The sequence below is a fragment of the Manacus candei genome, unplaced genomic scaffold (genome assembly GCF_025592945.1).
Source record: "Manacus candei isolate 608988 ecotype Guabito, Panama unplaced genomic scaffold, ASM2559294v1 h1tg000037l, whole genome shotgun sequence".
NCBI classification, from domain to species: Eukaryota; Metazoa; Chordata; class Aves; order Passeriformes; family Pipridae; genus Manacus; species Manacus candei.
Genome location: NW_026138085.1, coordinates 1,579,731 through 1,598,315, shown reverse-complemented (window position 1 = coordinate 1,598,315; position 18,585 = coordinate 1,579,731). Strand labels below are relative to the sequence as shown.

The window sequence follows — 18,585 nt, the reverse complement described above, 5'->3', positions numbered from 1 at the left end:
CCACTGACCTTTTTGAATTTGAATCATAATTAATACTTGGCTTGAATTCTGAAGTGAAAGGTACCTTTGCAAGAGCATCATTTTTTCATTTTTACATGTCAGCAAAGATCTCCCCCCTGCCCCAACCCTGAAACCAGAAACTCACTTGAATAATGATCTGAATTCAGCAAATTGACAGGTTTTCTGTGCAGAGTCTTCCCGTTGCAGCGTTCCTGGTTGTCTCTGGGTTTTTGATAGAGTCCTGAGTTTATGGCTCAGGACCCCCTGCTCCCCCCCAAGCTTTCAATACTCTCTGTCAGCTCCACTGGGTGCAACTGGGAGCCAGATTAGCTCATTATTTTCCCAGCATTATTTTCCCACTCTACAGCTGTTGGATTCCTCGAGGGCTTTGTTCAAGTGTTACTCCCAGTCCTGGAACCTTTTTCTCCCTGGGATCTTCAGATGGTTTTAATGTGATTATGAGACCTCCTTCTGTGTCCTGGGCAATTTCCACTCTACACCAACCATCTCCAAAATAGCTCTATTATCAGCTTGATAGTGACAGACATTTCGGGACACCACGGCCAGTCCAATTGAGACATTATTCCATAAAGATTATGACCCCTTTAGATTTTATGAGTCACCCTTCAGATGATTTATTTCCATATTTTCCTTTCCAATCTTCATTTCACCCAAAGAAAAGCCAAATTGCACACCCTCCATGGGCTCAGAGCTCTGATAGGCTGAGGGGTTAGGCAAGCTCTGTCCTGAGGCTGTCTAAATGGGTTTCTAATTGCGTTAGATCTTGCTATGAGTTAGATAAATTCGATCTGACCAGGCAGGTTGGCACCGGGCTTTGGCGGCTCCTTTGAGCATCATGCAAATTTCAGGAGGCTTCAGGGCACCTATGTGGAGTCAGCCCACATTTTACCCAGATTTATTCATTAAATAGTGCCTGGGGATGTGATGTCCATTTTAGGATGGCTGTTCTGCTATCATTATTTCGGCAGGACTTGGAGACTGTCTCTTCTGTCTGCAAGGTCAGCACTCGCTAATTGTCAGCAGTGGCAGCCATGTGAGCAGCCACTCACAAGGGTGAGCAGCTGCATTTAGGGTAATACCTGGTCTGGGGAGCTGGAATCATATGGATTCCTGTGGGTCTTTCCTCTGGTTGCAGATTCCTTCTGTAGTATTGTTTGTCAACAATGGAAGAGCTAAAGGGTCGTTGGGAGCAACCCTCGTGTCAGACACGGGGATGGGGAAAGAGGTAAAGGGTTGTTGGGAACAACCTTCATGTCAGACACAGGATTGAGGAAAGAGCTAAAGGGTTGTTGGGAATAATCCTTGTGCCAGACACTGGGACAGGGAAAGAAGTAAAGGGTTGTTGGGAACAACCCTCCTGTCAGACACTGGGATGGACAAAGAGCTAACGGGCTGTTGGGAATAATCCTCATGTCAGACACTGGGATGGGGATGGACACAAGGATCTGTGGGCAGAGCACAGCCATCAAGTGAGACTCACGAGCATCAGGAGGACCAGAGCTGTCAGCCCCATGGCTGATGTGCCCTGTGTGACCCCAGTAGCTGGGATGGTGACCCACTGAATTGTCAGAATGGTAGATCAGAGAACTGAGCCTTTAATTCTCCCGGTAGTCCTGTCCAGAGTTTTCAGTGTTCTCTTGGAGACAGCACCTTCAATGGAAGATTTTTGAGAAGGTTGTTTTGAATGCAGGAGGGCTCTTACAAGTGTGCACAGCCCACACCTCTGCTCAGAGCTGGGTCCATCTGTCTCCCTCCTTTGTCTGTGCTGGCTGCAGCTCCTACCTGGATGCTCCATCCCTCCCTTGTCCAAGCAGGGAGAGCCTCTGGGACCTGTTCCCTTGCTCTGGCACAAGATCTTTCCTCAATTCCTGCATGTTGTGCTAACAGGGAGCAATCCAGCACTGCTGGGAATGCAGCTCTGGCTGTCTTGATTTGCTTAACAAAGAGATAGCCTGTTCTTGTGCCTCTGGACATCTGGAGATGCTGTGGCAGGGCAGGGAGAGACCTCTGGGGCAGACAGCGTGCCCAGGCCACTAAGGGGACCAGGGAGACACAAGAGGGAGAGGCAGAGGAGCTCCTGGAGGAGCAGAGATGCCAGAGATTCCTGTAGATGCCAGGAGGTGACACCAAGCCAGGGCAGTGTTTGCTTTGCAGTGTTTGCCTTTGCTGCTGGTCTGCACCCTCCCTCCCGCTGCTGCTGTGCCAGGTAACGCCATGAGCTCTTCCCATCCCCTCCAGGTATGGCAGGGTGGGTGCAGAAGGAGCAGAGGATGCCTTTGGGAGGCTTCTTCTCCAAAAATCAGGGCAGTGGTCAGCCAGTGTGCTGCTGGGGAAAGGAGGGGAAGAGCTGTCTGTGCTCAGATCCATCCCCACCCCAGAACACCGTCAGGAGCAGGGCTGTTGTCAGAGGAGCTGTAAAATGGTCGGCTGTTTACAGCCACGAGCCGAGCTGGTGTCCTGTTTCCTAGAGCTTGAGCGTTGCCCTGGGTGGTTTTGTCAATTCAGGTCCAGCTTTCCTCGAGGCTTGCCCTGGTTTCCACGGACAAAATATTCCCCTCAGCCTCCTGCTCCGAAGCCTGTGTAGCACTGGACTGGAGCCGTGCTCCTCTCCAGGCACGACCCTGGCAAATAAAATAATTCCCACACGCCACAAAGCCTCCCCACACGAAAAGCTGGGTCTGTGCAGTTCAGAGCGTGGTCCCCTGGACTTATCTTCTCCTTTCTCTCTCAGTAACCGGGGATGTTGCCTCGCTCCAGGTTGGTTTGTAACGGAGAGGGGTTCATGAATTAGTCTGAAGTTGACTAACTCCTGCGCCACAATGGCTCCCTTGTCACTTATTTTTATATTCCGGGCGTTGGGTCTGACATTGCCTTTCACTCTCAGCCCTGTGAGTTGCTGCATTGTGGCGGCTGTTGGGGAAGCAAGCTCCTTTGGCAGCTGGCTGAAAGGCCGTTGAGGCTTCTGGCATGTGGGGAGGCGCAGGAGCCACTGGAAGCTGCCAGATGAGCCCCTGAGCCGCGGATCCTGCTTTGGGATCAGCAGCGAGGGAGTTAACACTTCGGGAATTTTCACCACTCCAGCGTTAATCGGCGCTCATGGGGGGAGCAGGGTGGCTCTCCTCCGTTCCCGGCGGCAGGAAAAGGGTGCCCGGGGCGGATTTTACAGTTTCCTTTGTGAACAATGGAATTTCGGGACCGCAGCTCCTGCTGCTCCATCCATGCCCTCTGCGCAGGGGGTGATGCCGTGAGTTTGCAGGGAGCCAGTGTTCCCTCCTAGCACTGCTCTCGTTTGGGCTGAGTTTGTTTTCCCCGGGTTTAGCAAGGAGAGTCAGTTTGGTGCAGGTCCTGAGAGCTGGGAATGTTTTAATGAAGGGAAGAGGCAGGAGCGAGCAGAGTGGGGCTGCGGAGAGAGTGGGTCCCCTTAGTCCCCATCCAGCATCCGTTGGTGGAATCCTCATAGAATCACAGAATCACTAAGGTTTGAAAAAACCTCTAAGATCATCAAGCTTTGGCTGATCCCCACCTTGTGCCCCAGCCCAGAGCACTGAGTGCCATGTTCAGTCGTTCCTTGGACACTTCCAGGGATGGGCACTCTCCCACCTCCCTGGGCAGCCCCTTCCAGTGCTTAACCAGCCTTTCCATGAAGAAATTTTTCCTGATATAATGTTTTTAGTACCGTGCCCTCTTGGTAGAAGGCACCAGCCCAGGCAGGGACTGGTGCTGGGGGGTTTGGGGTGTGCAGCCAGGACCAGGCAGGCTGGGGAAGGGTGTGGGGGGCAGCCCAAGAAAATTCCTCATCAAAACAAGGTCGTGCTACTTCAGACAAGCCCCAAAACTGGAACCGTGGGTGTGACCCCGGCCTCCCCGTTGTGGGAATGCTGTGGCAGAGCTGGAAGAGGCAGAGAGAAGGGCAGCAGGGCTGGCCTGACCTGCCTGGTGTCTGCAGGAGGACAACCTGCACGTCCCCACACGCTCAGGAGAACACACGGAGCAGGATGCAGCATGGATTTGTGGAATTGGAAAGGAACAGAGCAAGGAGCAATTTTTTTTTTCTCACAACCCTGCAGGTAGGAGAAGTTCAAGGCAGAATTACCAGGCAGCAGATACAGAACCAAAGGGCTTTTTCCATGGAGCAGAGAGTTCATTGCTGCAGGATGCCAGGGGCTCAAAAAGGCAAGAGAACACTTCACAGAGGATGGGGGGTCATTAAATGTGGAGCTGCAAACCGTTCCATCTCAGGAAAAAAAGCCTGAACTGTGGCAGCACAGAAACCCACAGGACTTACCAGGGGATGAACATCTTCATCAGAGCATCTGCCAGTGCTGGAGGCAGCTGCTGGTGCTCCCTGAGGAAAGAGCGGGATGGGGGCTTGGTTTGTTCCTCAGATTTAGAGGCTGGCACAGGTCTCCCCATCATCTCCCTAGCACTGGGGAGCCCTTGAAAGGAGTTTTTTTTCCAGAGCCACAATTTCTCAGCTGAGAAAATAGACAGCTTTGCCCCAAATCCCATTTTGGCGCGGTGGCAAAGTGGAGGCAGCAGAAATAGAAATAGAAAACCAATAAATACTGGGGGAAAAGGGAAGGAGTGGATAGCAATTAGTAGAAATGAGTAGTTATGGAGTGTAGAAAATTAACAAGGAAAGCCAAAGACATTAGGGGGAAATCAATTTTGACAAGGTAAACACAATAAGTAGTTTAAAAAATGTGCTGGGAAGAGGTGGAATCCAGTAACTGTCAATCCGACTGGAGATTGCAAAATTGTTAATTATGTAGAAAACTGCAGAAGTATTCAATGAATAGTTGTAGTAATTTGGACTGAGACATAACAACGTAGGATGTAGTACCTGCCCATGCATTGGTAACCAGCAAAGTCATTCAAAATCACCTCGAAAGAGTGAAACTTGATATAATTGAATGAAATAATTGGTACCAAAGAGTATTCAGAAGTCTGGAGTAGGATCTCTCTGATCCGGGGGTGTTCATGGAGCTGGGGAGCCCAGGCAGGGCCAGGAGGAGTGGGAGGGCATGAGCCAGCTGGGACAGTGGTGGGGATGTTGTGTGCAGTGCACACTGTCCTCGCCGGCCCCGGGGAACAACTGGATTAATAGCTAAGGCAGGCAACTGGATGATGGAAATAGCACTGACGTCAGTCACCGCAGCTTGATGGCAAGGGGTACTGGGCAGTGTCATTACATGACAGGTCCAGCTTTTAAACCTTTCCTCAGGCATCTGGTGCTGGCCTCTGCAGGAACAGGATCTGCTCGAGGCGCTCCTGCGGGTCTGAAGCGGCAGAGCTGGTTTGAGGTTACAGGGCTTGGCTGATCAGCTTGGGGTTGATGGATATGCTGAGCTGATGATGTGTTTTGTTGTTGTTGTTATTATTATTATTATTGTTTTGAATGAGCACTGCTCTCAGGGTGGACATCAGGAAGGATGGAAAAGGTTGTCAAGCATTGGAAGGAGCTGCTGAGGGAGGTGTTGGAGTCCCCACCAGGGAAGGCCTGGCCGTGGCACTGAGTGCTCTGGGCTGGGGGACAAGGTGGGGATGGGGCACAGGGGGGATCCATGGGCTGAGAGGCCTTTTCTCAATGATTCTGTGATTGCAAGCGAAGCACTGTGAGATGGATGAAGATCTGGTTTATCCTCAGCTGGGCGAAGAACAGTTTGTCTGGAGTCCTGGTGGAAGGAGGTTCTCCTGGAGGAGCTCCCCGGCGGCGGCACCGCTGCCACTCAACGCCGCAATCAACGATCTGGAAGTAAATATAAAATCACCGCTGATAAAACCTGCAGCTGACATGGAGATTGGTGGAGTGGGAGATCATGATGAGGATAGGGCAGTCATGCAGAGCAATCCAGATTGCTTGGTAAACTGGGCCCATTTAAACAAAGTGCATTTTAACACAGCCGAGTGCAAAGCTGCGCGTTGAGAAATGGGGAATGCTGGTTTATATCCCGGGAAGCACTGACTTTAAAATGGATTTAAGGGTCACACTGCATGAGTAGCTCAGCGTGAGCGCTCGTGGCACTCACACTTAAGGGCTAGTGCAGACCTCAGGTGAGAAAAACCTGAGAGGTAGGAGAAGGAAGGCTCTGCAGGAAGCCCTGGTGAGATGGCAGCGGTGCTCCTGCGAGGATCACCTCCCGTGAGGAATGGGGTAAAACTAGGGCAATTACACATGAGGGCCACAAAACTGATTTGCTGGCTTGCAGGTTGTGACTTGGTCCTGGCTTGTTTGACCGGAAAAGAAGACTGAGGCATGCCTGGATTGCACTGTACAAGCAACTCCTTGTGTAGAGGATGCTGCGTGCTGAAAGGCTCTTTAACCTACCAGAGAAAGGTCAAACAAAACCCAATTTCTGTAAGTCAGTGCCAGACAAATTGATTCAGTGTCTTTCCGTGACTCCAGAACAAGGCTCTCCGGGCTGGAGAGCTTCACAAGGCACAAGCTGGCAGGGCTGGGCAGAGAATGAGGGGGGCACTGCCCACGTTGGGCTGGGGGGGAATGGGGTTGAGTGCTGGTTGTCTTTCCCCCCCCAGGGAGGAGAAGAGCCCTTTCAAGGGCTGCCAGGCAGGATGTGACATTTAAAGGAGGTGTTTTTCAGGTAAAAGGGATGCTATTTGGACGGAGACCCCTCAGGGGAGGGATAGTAGCTGTCACAGGCTGGGTTTCAGAGGCTGTTTGTTTGTGTTATTGCAGGCACCCCGAGGAGCCCGGGTTGTTTGGCTGAGGTTTTACAAGCACAGAGTGAAAGCAGGAGCTTGGAGCTCGGGATGAGCCTCGGTGAGGGAGGAAATCATCTTCAGGCAGGCAGTCAGGATGCAGGAGGAGGCTGTGGGAGAGCAGCTCCTGGCACACCAGGCAGTGATGTCTGTGCAGTGGTGGCTTTTGTGGGCTTTACACACCTGGGCAGCCCTTGGAGAGGGCTGGGAGGGGACTCCAGAGGGTCATCAGCACACAGCTCTGCTGTGGGTGGGACTGCCTTGCCCTCAGGTGGGCACTAAGTCCTCCTGAGAGGGCCTTGCCTGTCCCTCCATGACAGAGATTGCACCTTCTGCTTTGGCAAGAAGGTTCTGGCACAGGTTGCTCAGAGAAGCCCCACCCCTGGAAATGTCCAAGGCGAGGTTGGACAGAGCTTGGAGCAACATGATCTAGTAGAAGGTGTCCCTGTTCATGGCAGGAGGGTGAAACGAGATGATCTTCAGGGCCCTTTCCAACCCAAACCATTCCAGGATTCTGTGATTGCACTTGGCCAACACTACCATTGGTATTTTTTTCTGTAGTGATTAACCTCAGTCTTCCCATGGCTGAGACTCTCCTTGTCTGCCCGTGGTCCAAAGCAGCAGCTTTTTCTTTGCAGAAGGCTTTTGCAAGCTTCAAGAGTGCTGCCTCTGCCAGCCTTACCCTTCTCCTTCCTGAACTAAATTCCCCATTTCTTTTTTTAATATTTTGTCGTGGTTCCCAACAACCGCTTGTTTCGGTTTGCCTCGGGAGTGGCACCCAAGCAGGGCACGGCTCTGCCTCCAAACTGAGCAGAGCAGAGAGATCCCTGCGTGGCTCAAAGGCTGTTTACACATCCCAGTACAGATGCATTTTTTGGGGCGAGGTTGATGGATCACCCAGCCCTGGTGTGCTGCAGCCCCCGGCCCCGCCAGCCCCGCTGCTGGGGGGGGATCATCTCTGGCAGATGTGACACATACATCCCACATCTGTCACCCCAGCAGTTAATGAAAACACAGGCTAGAGATGGCCCCGGGACACACCCAGAGAATTTAATTTGATCCGTGGTCCCAGCCTGTCTGCAGTAATGACTTTGTGAATGCAACTTTCTAAATGCTTTGCATCCACCCTGCAGTGAGTTGCACTATATTACCCAGGCAGAGATGTACATGCTGCACTTACACTGTTTTCTTGCATTACTTATGAGAATGTCATCGAAAATAGTGTCAAAAAAACTTCCTAAAGTCAAGGTGGAACATTTACTGCTCCTCCTCCATCCACCAGGTCTGCTGTCTTTTCAAAGGAAGAAGTTCAATGGCTTGACATGTTTGTTTGTGACAAACCTACAGTGGCTGTTACTCATTTCCTTGTTATCTTGTAGGTACTTACAAAGAGTTCTTTTATCTGCTTCAGTATTTTTCCAGGAACTGAAATTAAGCTAACTGTTTTATAATTCTCCAGCTCTTCTTTTTTCTCATCATTAAAGACAGGCGCTATTTTAGCTCTCTTCCAGTCTTCTGGAAGCTCCCTGATTCTCTACGAATTCTTCAAGAAAAAAAAAGTATGGAAAAAAAAAAACCAACAACCCAGCCCTAACAACTCTGAAGTTACTTAAATCAGGTCTCTAAGCATCTGGGATGAATTTAATCAGGTCCAACCAACCTTAAAGCAGCTAGCTCATCTAAATGCTCCCTGTGTGTTCCTTCCCTCCGTTTGTCTCAATTCCTTCCCTTTCCTGGTCGGTGCTCGCTGTGTGGGACGCCTGATTGCCACTCATTTGTAGTAAAGACACCAGCAAAAAAAAAAAAAAAAAAAGGTATTCAGGCTAAACGATGTGTTGTCTCCACTTATCTCCTCATCACCTCCAGATTCCCATCAAACAGCTCCTTTCTTGGGCTCCTTCCTACATTTATGGGCGCTGTGGTGTCTTTTTCTCTCTGCCGGTGTTTGTGTTTTGTGTTTCATTCTCCGCACGCATCATCCCACTCTTGCCCTATGAACTCGTGCTACCCTCTCCACTCCTCGGCAATCACGACAAAGAAGGATTTTGTGGAAGGATTTGGAGGAGGATAATGATGTAGCTTAATGGCTGTTTGCGGGGAGCTCCTCCCGAGCATGAGGCAAAGCTGGGGAGAGAAAGTGTGAAGTAGGGTCTTTGAAATGCTTAACGAGCAGACAAAAGCTGCTGTGGTGACCCTTGGTGGAGAAGCTCTGAGGATGAGAGATGGGGTCAGGCCAGAGGCTGGGAGGTGAGGGATGATGTCGCCGTGGCTCCGTGCTGGGCAGTGATCCCATTAGAGGGGCTCTGGGGTGGGTTTGGCCACGTGGGTCTCTGGGTTGGGTCTCTGAAGACACCAAGGGGACATGGAGAGTGGGGACCCCAGGTGAAAGGGGGGGGAGGGCAGTGCTTCAGGATTCGGGGGGGTGTTTCCAGAGCCTTCCTGCCATGGGACAGGACATCTGCCCAGGGTTGTCTCTGGGTGAAAGAAGAGGCTGGGACAGGAGCTGCGGGGGGAGCTGGTGGGTTGGGGGAGCACAGGGACCGTGCAAAGTGTGCTCCCCACGTGTGGTGGTGTCTGATGGGGGGCTCTTGGCTGGGGAAGGCCCCACACTGTGCCTGTCAGGATGGCTGTGGGGGGCCGAGGATGGACCCTGCTGGTGTTGGCAGCGCCGGGCAGGAGCTCTCTGCCTCTGTTTGTGGGTCAGGTTTGATGACCCCCCTCTCTGCCTTCCTCTGCTTGGGTGGGTGATGCAACAGCTCTTCTCTTCTCTCCAGTTACCTCATCGCCGAGTGACGTTCTCTGCAGCCAGCCAGGCTCAGGACCTGCAGGATCCCTCCCAGCACAGCTACTACGACAGCGGGCTGGAGGAATCAGAGACCCCCAGCAGCAAATCATCGTCGGGGCCCCGCATCGGGCCGCTGGCCCTGCCCGAGGACCACTACGAGCGCACCACGCCCGACGGCAGCATCGGGGAGATGGAGCACCCCGAGAACGGTACGTGCCCGCCCCCCCGGGCCCGCCCCTCCCTCCCCCGGGGCTGCTCATCCCCGGCCCTGCACCTCCCCCGGGGGGTGAGATGGGCCGAGGAGCTCGGCTGGCCACGCTGGGCTGTGGTGGGGAGGGGAGGATGGGGGAGAGACGAGGCTCAAAGCAGGTACAGCGAGGAGGAGGGAGGGGAGGTCTGGGGGAGGCAAGGGGATGTGGGAGCGGGAAGAGCCGAGGAGGCAGATGGGTTTGGCAGGAGGTAGATGGGTTTGGCATGATGGAGAGAAGGGGTCCAGCAGGGTGGTCCAGGGTGGCAGCCCAGGGGCACCCAGCCCAGGGGAGCTCGTGTGCCATGCTCAGGGGGTCCCACAGGCGCCTGTCCCCATGGCAGGGCAGGGTGGGTGGGTGTGATGCAGCTCTCCACGCTGTGGTGGGGGTCAGAGCCGTGGGAGTTTCCTGGGGGGCAGAGGGGAGAGCAGGTTTAGGGGCACAGGCCGGGGTGAGGAGACCCGTGGAGTGGAGGATCAGAGAGCGTGGGGGTGGCAAACCCGAGAGCGACGTGTCCTGCCTTCACTGGGCCCTGTGGGGCACCTCCTGCTCGGGCCCAGCTTCCCCTGAGGACCCCCCAGGAGCTGTCTGTGGTCTCACTGCAGGCTTTCCCCTGCCCTGGCACAGCTTCACCCCCGGTTCTGCTCCTTGTGCTGCCTCTGTGCTGCCTGCCTGACTGCCCTCAGCAGCCCACTCCCAGCTGTCTTCTCTGGCCAGCTTCAGTTGCTTCCTCAGACTTGGCTCTCGCTGTGCATACAACATCTTCTGTCCTGCACCTGCTGCCTTCTGTGCTCTTGTGCTGAGGGGAGGTTGCTGTGGAGCCAGAAAGTTCAGTGAAACCTTTGGGAGGGAAAGGGAAGTGGTGGCAGAGGGTTCTCCTGAAGTCTCCTCCTACCTCTGAGAGCATCCTGGACTTTGGGACAGGTCTGTATGTGGTGTGAAAATGGTTGAGAACGTGTTCAGCTGGTTTTTAGGGAGCTGCAAGCCTGCTGGATCCCTCTATCAAGGAACCATGTGAGAAGGTCCAGTGGAAGTTCTCATCCTTCTTCCCTCGTTAGTTCCTGGAGTATTGCTGGAGTTCTCTGTGTTACCTTTGAAGCCCCATGGTGGGGCCAGGTCTGGCAGGGCTCCCAAATCCATTTATTGCCCTTGCAATATGAGGCACCCTCTTGGCTAGGAGTGTTGTGCAGATCACTTTCTTCCCAAAAGTACCGGTCAGGCAACTGGGAAGAGCAGTTTGGAGAGGTTCCTGGAACCCTGGCACACAGTGACAAGTACTGGACTTCCCAAGTCAAGAGAGGCTTGAAGGCCATACGGGCAAGGAGATTCCATGTGTCTGTGTTGAAGCATATGGTGAGGCAACGGTGGTGGGGGACCTGGAAGAGAAAAGTTTGAGTCCTGGAAAGTGCCAGGCAACTTGGAGATGCTGAGGGAGGAGCAGGACTGAAAGTAGAAAGAGGAGAGAGAGAGGAGCACTTGGGAGGTCTGCAGCAGGAGATGGAGGGCAGAGGGGGCTGTCTGTAGTCCTTGGGATGTTCCCTGTCTGCCCCAGGTGATGAGCAGAGCTCAGGAAGGCTGAGGGACAGTGCCCAGAGCAGTGGCTCTGACTGGGACAGAGTGCAGGGCACAGCTTCCTGCCCCCAGCATCACAAACCCCAACCTGCCCTATAAACCAGGCAGCTCCCTCTCTTTGCACGAGGCTCCCTGTGTACGTTCCCATTGCAGGAGGACAGGAATCACCCCACACCCATCCACCAACAAATGCACGTGTGGTACAGAGAGGTGCAGAGCTCCCAGGGGATAACCAGAACCAGAACCCTGTTCTGCTCACTGTCCCCCAATCTGGCCTGTCTCATCTCCCTTCACACGGCAGGGGATGGGAGGTCAGGCCCCAGTCCTGACCCGTGTAAAGCAGGTGGAGAGCAGAGGCCACAGCGGGCCAAGGCTCTGGGGAATCCACCAGCATTAGCCCAGCTGGTCCTGGTGCTCTGTGGATAATCTGGCAGTGGCTGTTCGGGGGACCTGAGGAGCAGGGTCAGGGTCACGATCCTTTAAGCAGACCCTGGCACTGGGACAGGTGATTTGGGGATTAGCAGGCACTGGTGGTGTTAGACCAGCTCATCAGAGCTGTGTTTCCCACGCTTTGCCTGCCCAAGGTGTGGCACGTCCGACCCCTCCGTGGCTCCAACAAAACCTTCCCGTCTCGTTTGTCCAGAGAAGGGTCATGCCTTGCTTCCAGCCCTGTGGGACCACCATGACCTTTTGGGGACTGTCTCACCAGGCCCTTGTCTCGGCTCAAGCAGCACCAGCCCCTCAAAGAGATCAGATCTTGTGCTTTTGTGAGGCTGGGAAGACTGAGCCATTCTTGACCTTATATTAAACTGAGGAGACGAATTGGATCCCACACACCCTATCTCGTGGCACGAGCGCAAGACTGACACGACTGTGCATTTTCTAGGCTTTCATCTAGTTATAAATATCCAACATAACAGGGCTTCCATTGCTTTCTCCAGGAGATTATCCCTGCAGCCGAACCAATCTGATAAGCAAGTATGCAAGGCTATTTATAGCTTTTCAACTGGAAGACAGATCCATGCCTTTTCTTTGTAGATGGTTCTTCACTTGATTAACACACATATCAGTGTCCTCCTTTTTTGGACACTTTTTGCTGTGCAGACTGCAGTAAAATGCTGTATTGCAGGGGCTGAGCCAGGTCCTTTTCAGGAGGAATTATGATGTTCCTGATGAAGACTTCTCCAGGATCTTGGCACTCGTGTGCCAGCTCCTCAGCCAGCCCAGGTTTGCCATCCCTGGTATTTTACCTGGCTGCCCACTGTTTCCTCCCCAACATTTTGCAGTGGTGTTACCCGCTTTGGTGGGGTGTGCTGAGCTGGGAACGGAGCTCACTCTCCCACTTGGCCCACCCGTTGCTTTCTCTGGAGACATCTGTTCCCCCTGCATCACAGATTTGCTTTAGTTGGAAGGAGCCCGGGAGTGATTGTGCTCTGCAGAGGATCTGCCCTGCCATAATGCACACAGAGCTTGGATTATGACAGTGCCAGCCGCTCTCCATTGGCGATGGAGAGAATTTAGTAGGATTACAGGACCAATATGTGCAATTTAGGAAACGTTACACGGAGGCTGCTTCCCTCTGCTCCTGTGTGGTCCAGACGTACCCAAGATTATGATATATTGGATGAAGCCTTTTTGATTTGCGTTCTTCAGCCCTCAGAACAGGGGCAAACATTTAATCTGTTTTATCCCCGTTATTTAAAGTGGGGACCCCATGCCATTTTTAAATGCATTCTGTAACAACCCCGCTCTGAATATGTAATTAACAGTCATCTCCTGAGCTTTGGCACTGCACTTGGTGTGGTAGTATCTGTACTTCACAGATGTTAATGAGTTTATCCTCGCAGCTCCCCTTCCAGGGAAGAAACTCCACGGTAGGTGGGGGGATGAAACAGGAAATTATATTCTGCATTTTGGAGGTGTCTGCAAGCTCTGGGTGACCCCTAGATGAGCTGGCAGCTCCTCTGTCTGCTCTTTTCGGAAGGTGAGAGCCTTCCCAGTGCTCCAGAGCCACAAGGCAGGTCTCTAGCTGCTCTTGGATGGTGAAGCCAAGGCTGTGCCGGCCGCCTCCAGGCAGCTGCTGACGTAGGAGGCGCGAGCAGCTCGGCTTTGGGACCTCGTGGCAGGGCTGCACGTAAAACCCTCTCGTCTGGTTCATAGCCACGGGCTTTTCTGACAAGACCAGCCTTCTCCTCGTGGTCCCCCACCTCCTCTGTACACCTCAGCACAGCCTGAGCAGATGAATTGAGATACCATTTCCCGGCTTTGACTGCTGGGCTTAATAAAACCCCGTCAGTGCAGATTTTTCTTTGTTTCAAGAGAGATTTAGGTTGATGCATTGTGAAGCCAGAGGAGCAGCTTCACGGCCATGAAATTCCACCCTGTGATTTCTGAGCACTCCTTTGGGAATATCCCACTTTGAGAGCAGATGGTGGCAAGTGTGTGAGACCCCAGGTGAGCCCTTCCAGTGGTAGGTCCTCTCTGCCTCCAGTTTCACCAGTCTGCACTTAAATTCTGCTTCAGCTGCTCTACCTCCCACTTCTTTCCGTGGAGTCCTGTGATACTGGTGTGTACTTGTAGAGCAACATTCAAGCAAGTCACCAATTAAAGTTCTCTTTGATACACTCGAAAACTGAATCAACTCCCTCACTGTGAGCAGAGCCAAGGCAAGCTATTTTGGCAGCTGGGTCTCTCTTCCTCTCCTCCCACCCTTCCTCGTGCTCCTCCCAACCATTGCCATCTGCTCCTGACACCACCACAGACCTGCAGCCCCTTTCCTGGGCAGCAGCAACATCTGGCACATCTTGGGTGTAATGTGCTGCTTTTTGGCAACCCTTGCAAAGGCAGTCTGGGGAGCATTTGTCCTCCTCCTCTTTGCTGCACTTCTGATTATAGTTCAAGTCTTCCCTTCCTTTGTATCGTATTTTTTTCTCTGCGTGACCATCAATTTGCCAACAACCTCTTAGCGGTGTGGACGTGTCCAGATGATGGTCCACAGCCCTCCAGCAGCACTCAGTGACATCTGTAGCAGGGATAACGTGCCTGCTTGTGTTTGTCTTCCTGGCCTCATGGTGCTCATGTGTGTCCATCGTGTGCAAACGCGGCGGCTCCCGGCTGGCACCGGGCTGTGTGTGCACCCTGCAGTGCCAGGGAACCACGGAATGGTTTGGGTTGGACATCAGCTGATTCCACCACCCTACTGTGGGCAAGGACACCTTCCACTAGACCAGACATCCAACCTGGCCTTGGACACTTCCAGGGATCCAGGGGCAGCCACAGCTTCTCTGGGCAACCTGTGCCAGGGACTCCCCACCCTCCCAGGGAACAATTTTTTCCTAACATCTAATCTAAACCTACTCTCTGTCAGTGTGGAGCCATTCCCCTTGTCCTGTCCCTCCATCCCTTGTCCCCAGTCCCTCTCCAGCTCTTCTGGAGCCCCTTTAGGCCTTGGAAGGGGCTCTCAGCTCTCCCTGGAGCCTTCTCTTCTCCAGGTGAACCCCCCCAGCTCTCAGTCCCTTGAGAAGGTGGGTGGCTCAGAGGAGGACTCCCAAACCAACAGTCCCTTCTCCCTGCTCATGGTGAGGATGGATTTGCAGCACTGGGCAGCCACCACCTCCTGTCTCTGCTTAGTGCCAGTCCAGTCATGAGCTTCTTTTTAAGGCTCACACTGTGATTGTTGTTCAGATCCCTCCCAGCCAACAGATGGGACAAAAAAAATTACTTTCTGCCTCCTTCTCTGGCACAGCCACTTGTCTAGATCTTAAAACCTATTCTTTTTTTTTCTACATTATCTTTAAATGTGCCTTTTGTCTTGCAGAAAGAGTTCCAGGCACATGTTCAGTCTGCAGAGCTTTTTTCCAAACGTGCCCTGCAGCGGTTTTGCTTTGTAGCAGAGGGCTGGGAAATGCCTTGGAGTGGGCTCTGTCTGGGGTGTGGGATCTGAGCTCCCTGCTCTTCCTGGGCAATGCCAGGGTGCATGGACAGGTTGTCTGGTGCCCAGACCTCTTCTGTCACTGAAAGATCTCACACCTCGTGGGAGAAAATGGAGGGTATGGCATGGGATGGGATGGGATAAAAGCTGCCATCCCTGGAATAAAGCTGGTCTGTGGCTGGCACTGGGCACCAGTCTGCCCTTGCTGACTGAGGGCCAGCAGGTCACACATCTGGCCAGCTGAGAACATCAGGTCTGGCTGGTGCCTGGACTCTTCTCTAGCTGAGACTGTGGTTTTGGGGTTTTTTAACTCATCTTCAGCCCTTTCCTTTTTAACACGTGACTTCAGGGCTGGAATTCCTTGCTGTTGCTGTTTGGTCCCTGTTAGCAGTTTCCAGTGCTGCTCGGGTTTAGGGTGTGCACAGTCTCTGTGACCATCTCATCTGCCTCTACAAATCACGACTGGCTTCCTCAGTGATCTTCAGCTCTACAGGCATCTGCATTTCTCCATAAGAAATCGGGAGCTCGTCTGCTTTCCACCCTTAATGTTGGTTCATCCCCAAAGACAGCTCGTGATTTGCCTAATCACTGCTGAGGAGAGTTGTGGGAAAAAAGATGTTTATCACCAGAGACAACATCCAACAGATTGCAAATGGCCATGGATTACACCACCTTGGTTTCAACACCCCATTTCTGCCTGAGCTGTAATTTCAAACTCGTTCTCACCCCGTGTCTGTATTTTCCATGGTTTCCAGCAGCCGTGGCTGGGTAAACTCTTATGAAAGAGCTGCTCAGGTCAGAGCAGTTGTGTCACGCCACGTCAACCAGGTCACCTTCCTTAATTGTCCCAAGAATCCCAGGGTAAACAGGGTACAGCTGTTTTTTCTCCTCCCCGGACTGAGTAAGGAGTACATTGCTACCAGCTACAGAGAATGCCTTTAATCCTCTCAAGACCTTCTAAGAAGGATGCTACTTCCTTCAGACGTTGTCCAAAATAGCTTTAATAATTTATTTGGCAGTGTCCCTCCCGCCTCACAGGATTATGTGGTAGTGCACATATAAGATTGTCCTCAAGCTCTCCAAAGATCCTTTGCAGATCTTGGACACCTTTAGAGGAGTTATTTGAAGAAACCAGATTTCCCTGTTGGGTTGTGATTTCTTTTTCCACCCTTTCTGTCCCTGAACTGTGGTACCATTATGTGATTATGAAAGACCTGGGCAGAGCAGTCATTCTGAGTCAATGCCCAAGAGACAAAAAGCTCCATATTTCAGTAGGAAGGTGCCTTCTCTTGTAGAATATATGGGTCCCTATGGCTGTGTGTGTGCCTCCTGTATTCAGGATTGAATTTTTGGAGTTTTCTGCTATTCCTCGTGATCCTGTGAGCTCTTCCATTCCCTCTTGCTGTCTGTGGCAAGATGATGGACATTAGTGAATGTCCTCTCCCTTGTTTTATGCCCTTCACATTCTTCCTGCTCTGAACTTACTGGATGGAGAAAATCTGATAGTTTTTTTTAGTCTTTATTCTTTCTTCTATCTGAAAGCCCTGCCCAACGTGATCCTCTCCCTGTGCTGCCATGAGGGCACATCTCAGGGGAGTGACCCTGCTCTAAATTTGCTGATTTACAGGGCAGTACTGCAGAGACCACAGGCCTGGAGAACACTGGAGAACAGCTGAAAGCTGCTGACCCCAAACTCACCTCACTCTTTAAAAACACTCCTCCCTCTTCACTAGGCTTGGTCAGCTCCATGGCAGACTTTGAGACTTTTCTTAAAGGAATGAGCTGCAAACAGATTGGAGAGCATCATTTTTTTATCTAAGAACTACAAATGAGCTCATGCAGGGATGATGACTTCTGCTGGCCCAGGGAAGGGAGGACTTCCCAGTCTCCCAGATCAGGGAGACCAAACAGCATCAGGCACCTCTTCCAGTCCAGGGCAGGAACACTTTCCACCACCGTTTCACCTCAGCAGACCTGGGGAAGGGTTGTAGCTCTCACATGGCAGGACATGCCCTCCTGTACCCTGGTGGCATTAAACCAGGGAACTCAGTCCACACAGGACTTGATATTTTACTTTTGCCTGGAAACGGCTGCAAATTCCGATGCAAATGCCCATGCAAACGGTCATGCACAGCTATTCTTATCTCTGGACCAAATCTAAACATCCCTTCTTTGGTATAAAGCCTATTTTCCAAAAATACTTTATGTCATCCTCAAACTATTCATGGCTTCAACTCAAGTTCATTAAACTGTGTTACAGGAAGAAATTTTCCAAATTAGAATCCGCGATGGGAACAAGAGGGTGGGTCCTTCCCTTGTGCCATGTTGTTCTCCAGAGAGGACATTTCCTCAGAGTGGGGGGGTTGGATGAAGCTCTGTCAGACTCTTCTTTCGTGTTTTCTACCACATTTTAGAATATGCACTCGAACAGCCCTTGAGCCCTGGTGTCCCACCTTTGGACAGGTGCTCCATGTGATGTCCACAGGGAAGAGCCAGGAATGGGAATTGTGAGCCTTTCTGTTGGTGAGCCACAGCACCCCTCCCATATGTTTTGGTAGCAGAAGTGCCAAAAAGAGGCAGGTCCCCTCCTCTCTGTCCTGGTTTGCTCATCCCTGTGCCCTGTTGTGCCAACACAGCTGCCTGGCCAGCTGGACCGGGGAGCTGAGCAGGCTGAAGTTTTTGCTGGATCAATTTTTATTTTTTTTTTGGCCATATTACTCTTCAGGGAGAGCAGTTTTCCTAACCTGACTGCTCCGTGGCTCCATGAAGCGCTGAACTAGCAGGAGCAGGGATTTTGCAGGAGCTGAGGTCGACGTTCGGGTTTCCAACACGTCTAAACCAGAAAAAGCGACCAAGTGTAAAAGCAACAGACAACCAGGATCCCTCAGCAGCCCCAGACTATTTGTTGTTTTCAAAGACCTGCTTCCTTAGAAAGCTCCTTTTGAAGTAATTTGACGTGCCATTTCCAGCTCCTGTGTGATCTACCGCAGTTATTTCCCCTTTATCTGCCTCCAAATGCTCCTGGATGTCTCTATAAACCTGCCTGGCAGTGCCTCTGCCCATGTAAGGGGACCTGCATTAGTGGGGGATTTAAACTTAATGCCAGAGAAGCTTACAAAGTCTCCCATTTGAGCTTCTTGAGGACTTCACACTGCATTTTCTTTCTCATAAAAATAGCATGTGTCTGAGTTTGAAGGATCGGTCAGATCCCTCACATGGAAAATCCCTCTCATCGGCATGAGATAGAGGATAAGGGATTCATCCCTGTCCCCGGTGAAATCAATGGGAGCTTTGCTATTGAGACAGGT

The 18,585-nt window shown here is 52.1% G+C and overlaps 1 protein-coding gene across 4 annotated transcripts in view; it reads left to right on the top strand.

Moving 5' to 3' along the window:
- The window catches only part of PCDH1 (protocadherin 1), a 55,321-nt gene that overhangs the window by 18,540 nt on the left and 18,196 nt on the right, over positions 1-18,585 (top strand). For all 4 annotated transcript variants that reach the window (XM_051793771.1, XM_051793774.1, XM_051793772.1 and 1 more), the window contains exon 4: positions 9,516-9,735. In XM_051793771.1, the coding sequence (XP_051649731.1) occupies positions 9,516-9,735 (220 nt within the window). The remainder of the gene's footprint in view (positions 1-9,515; positions 9,736-18,585) is intronic.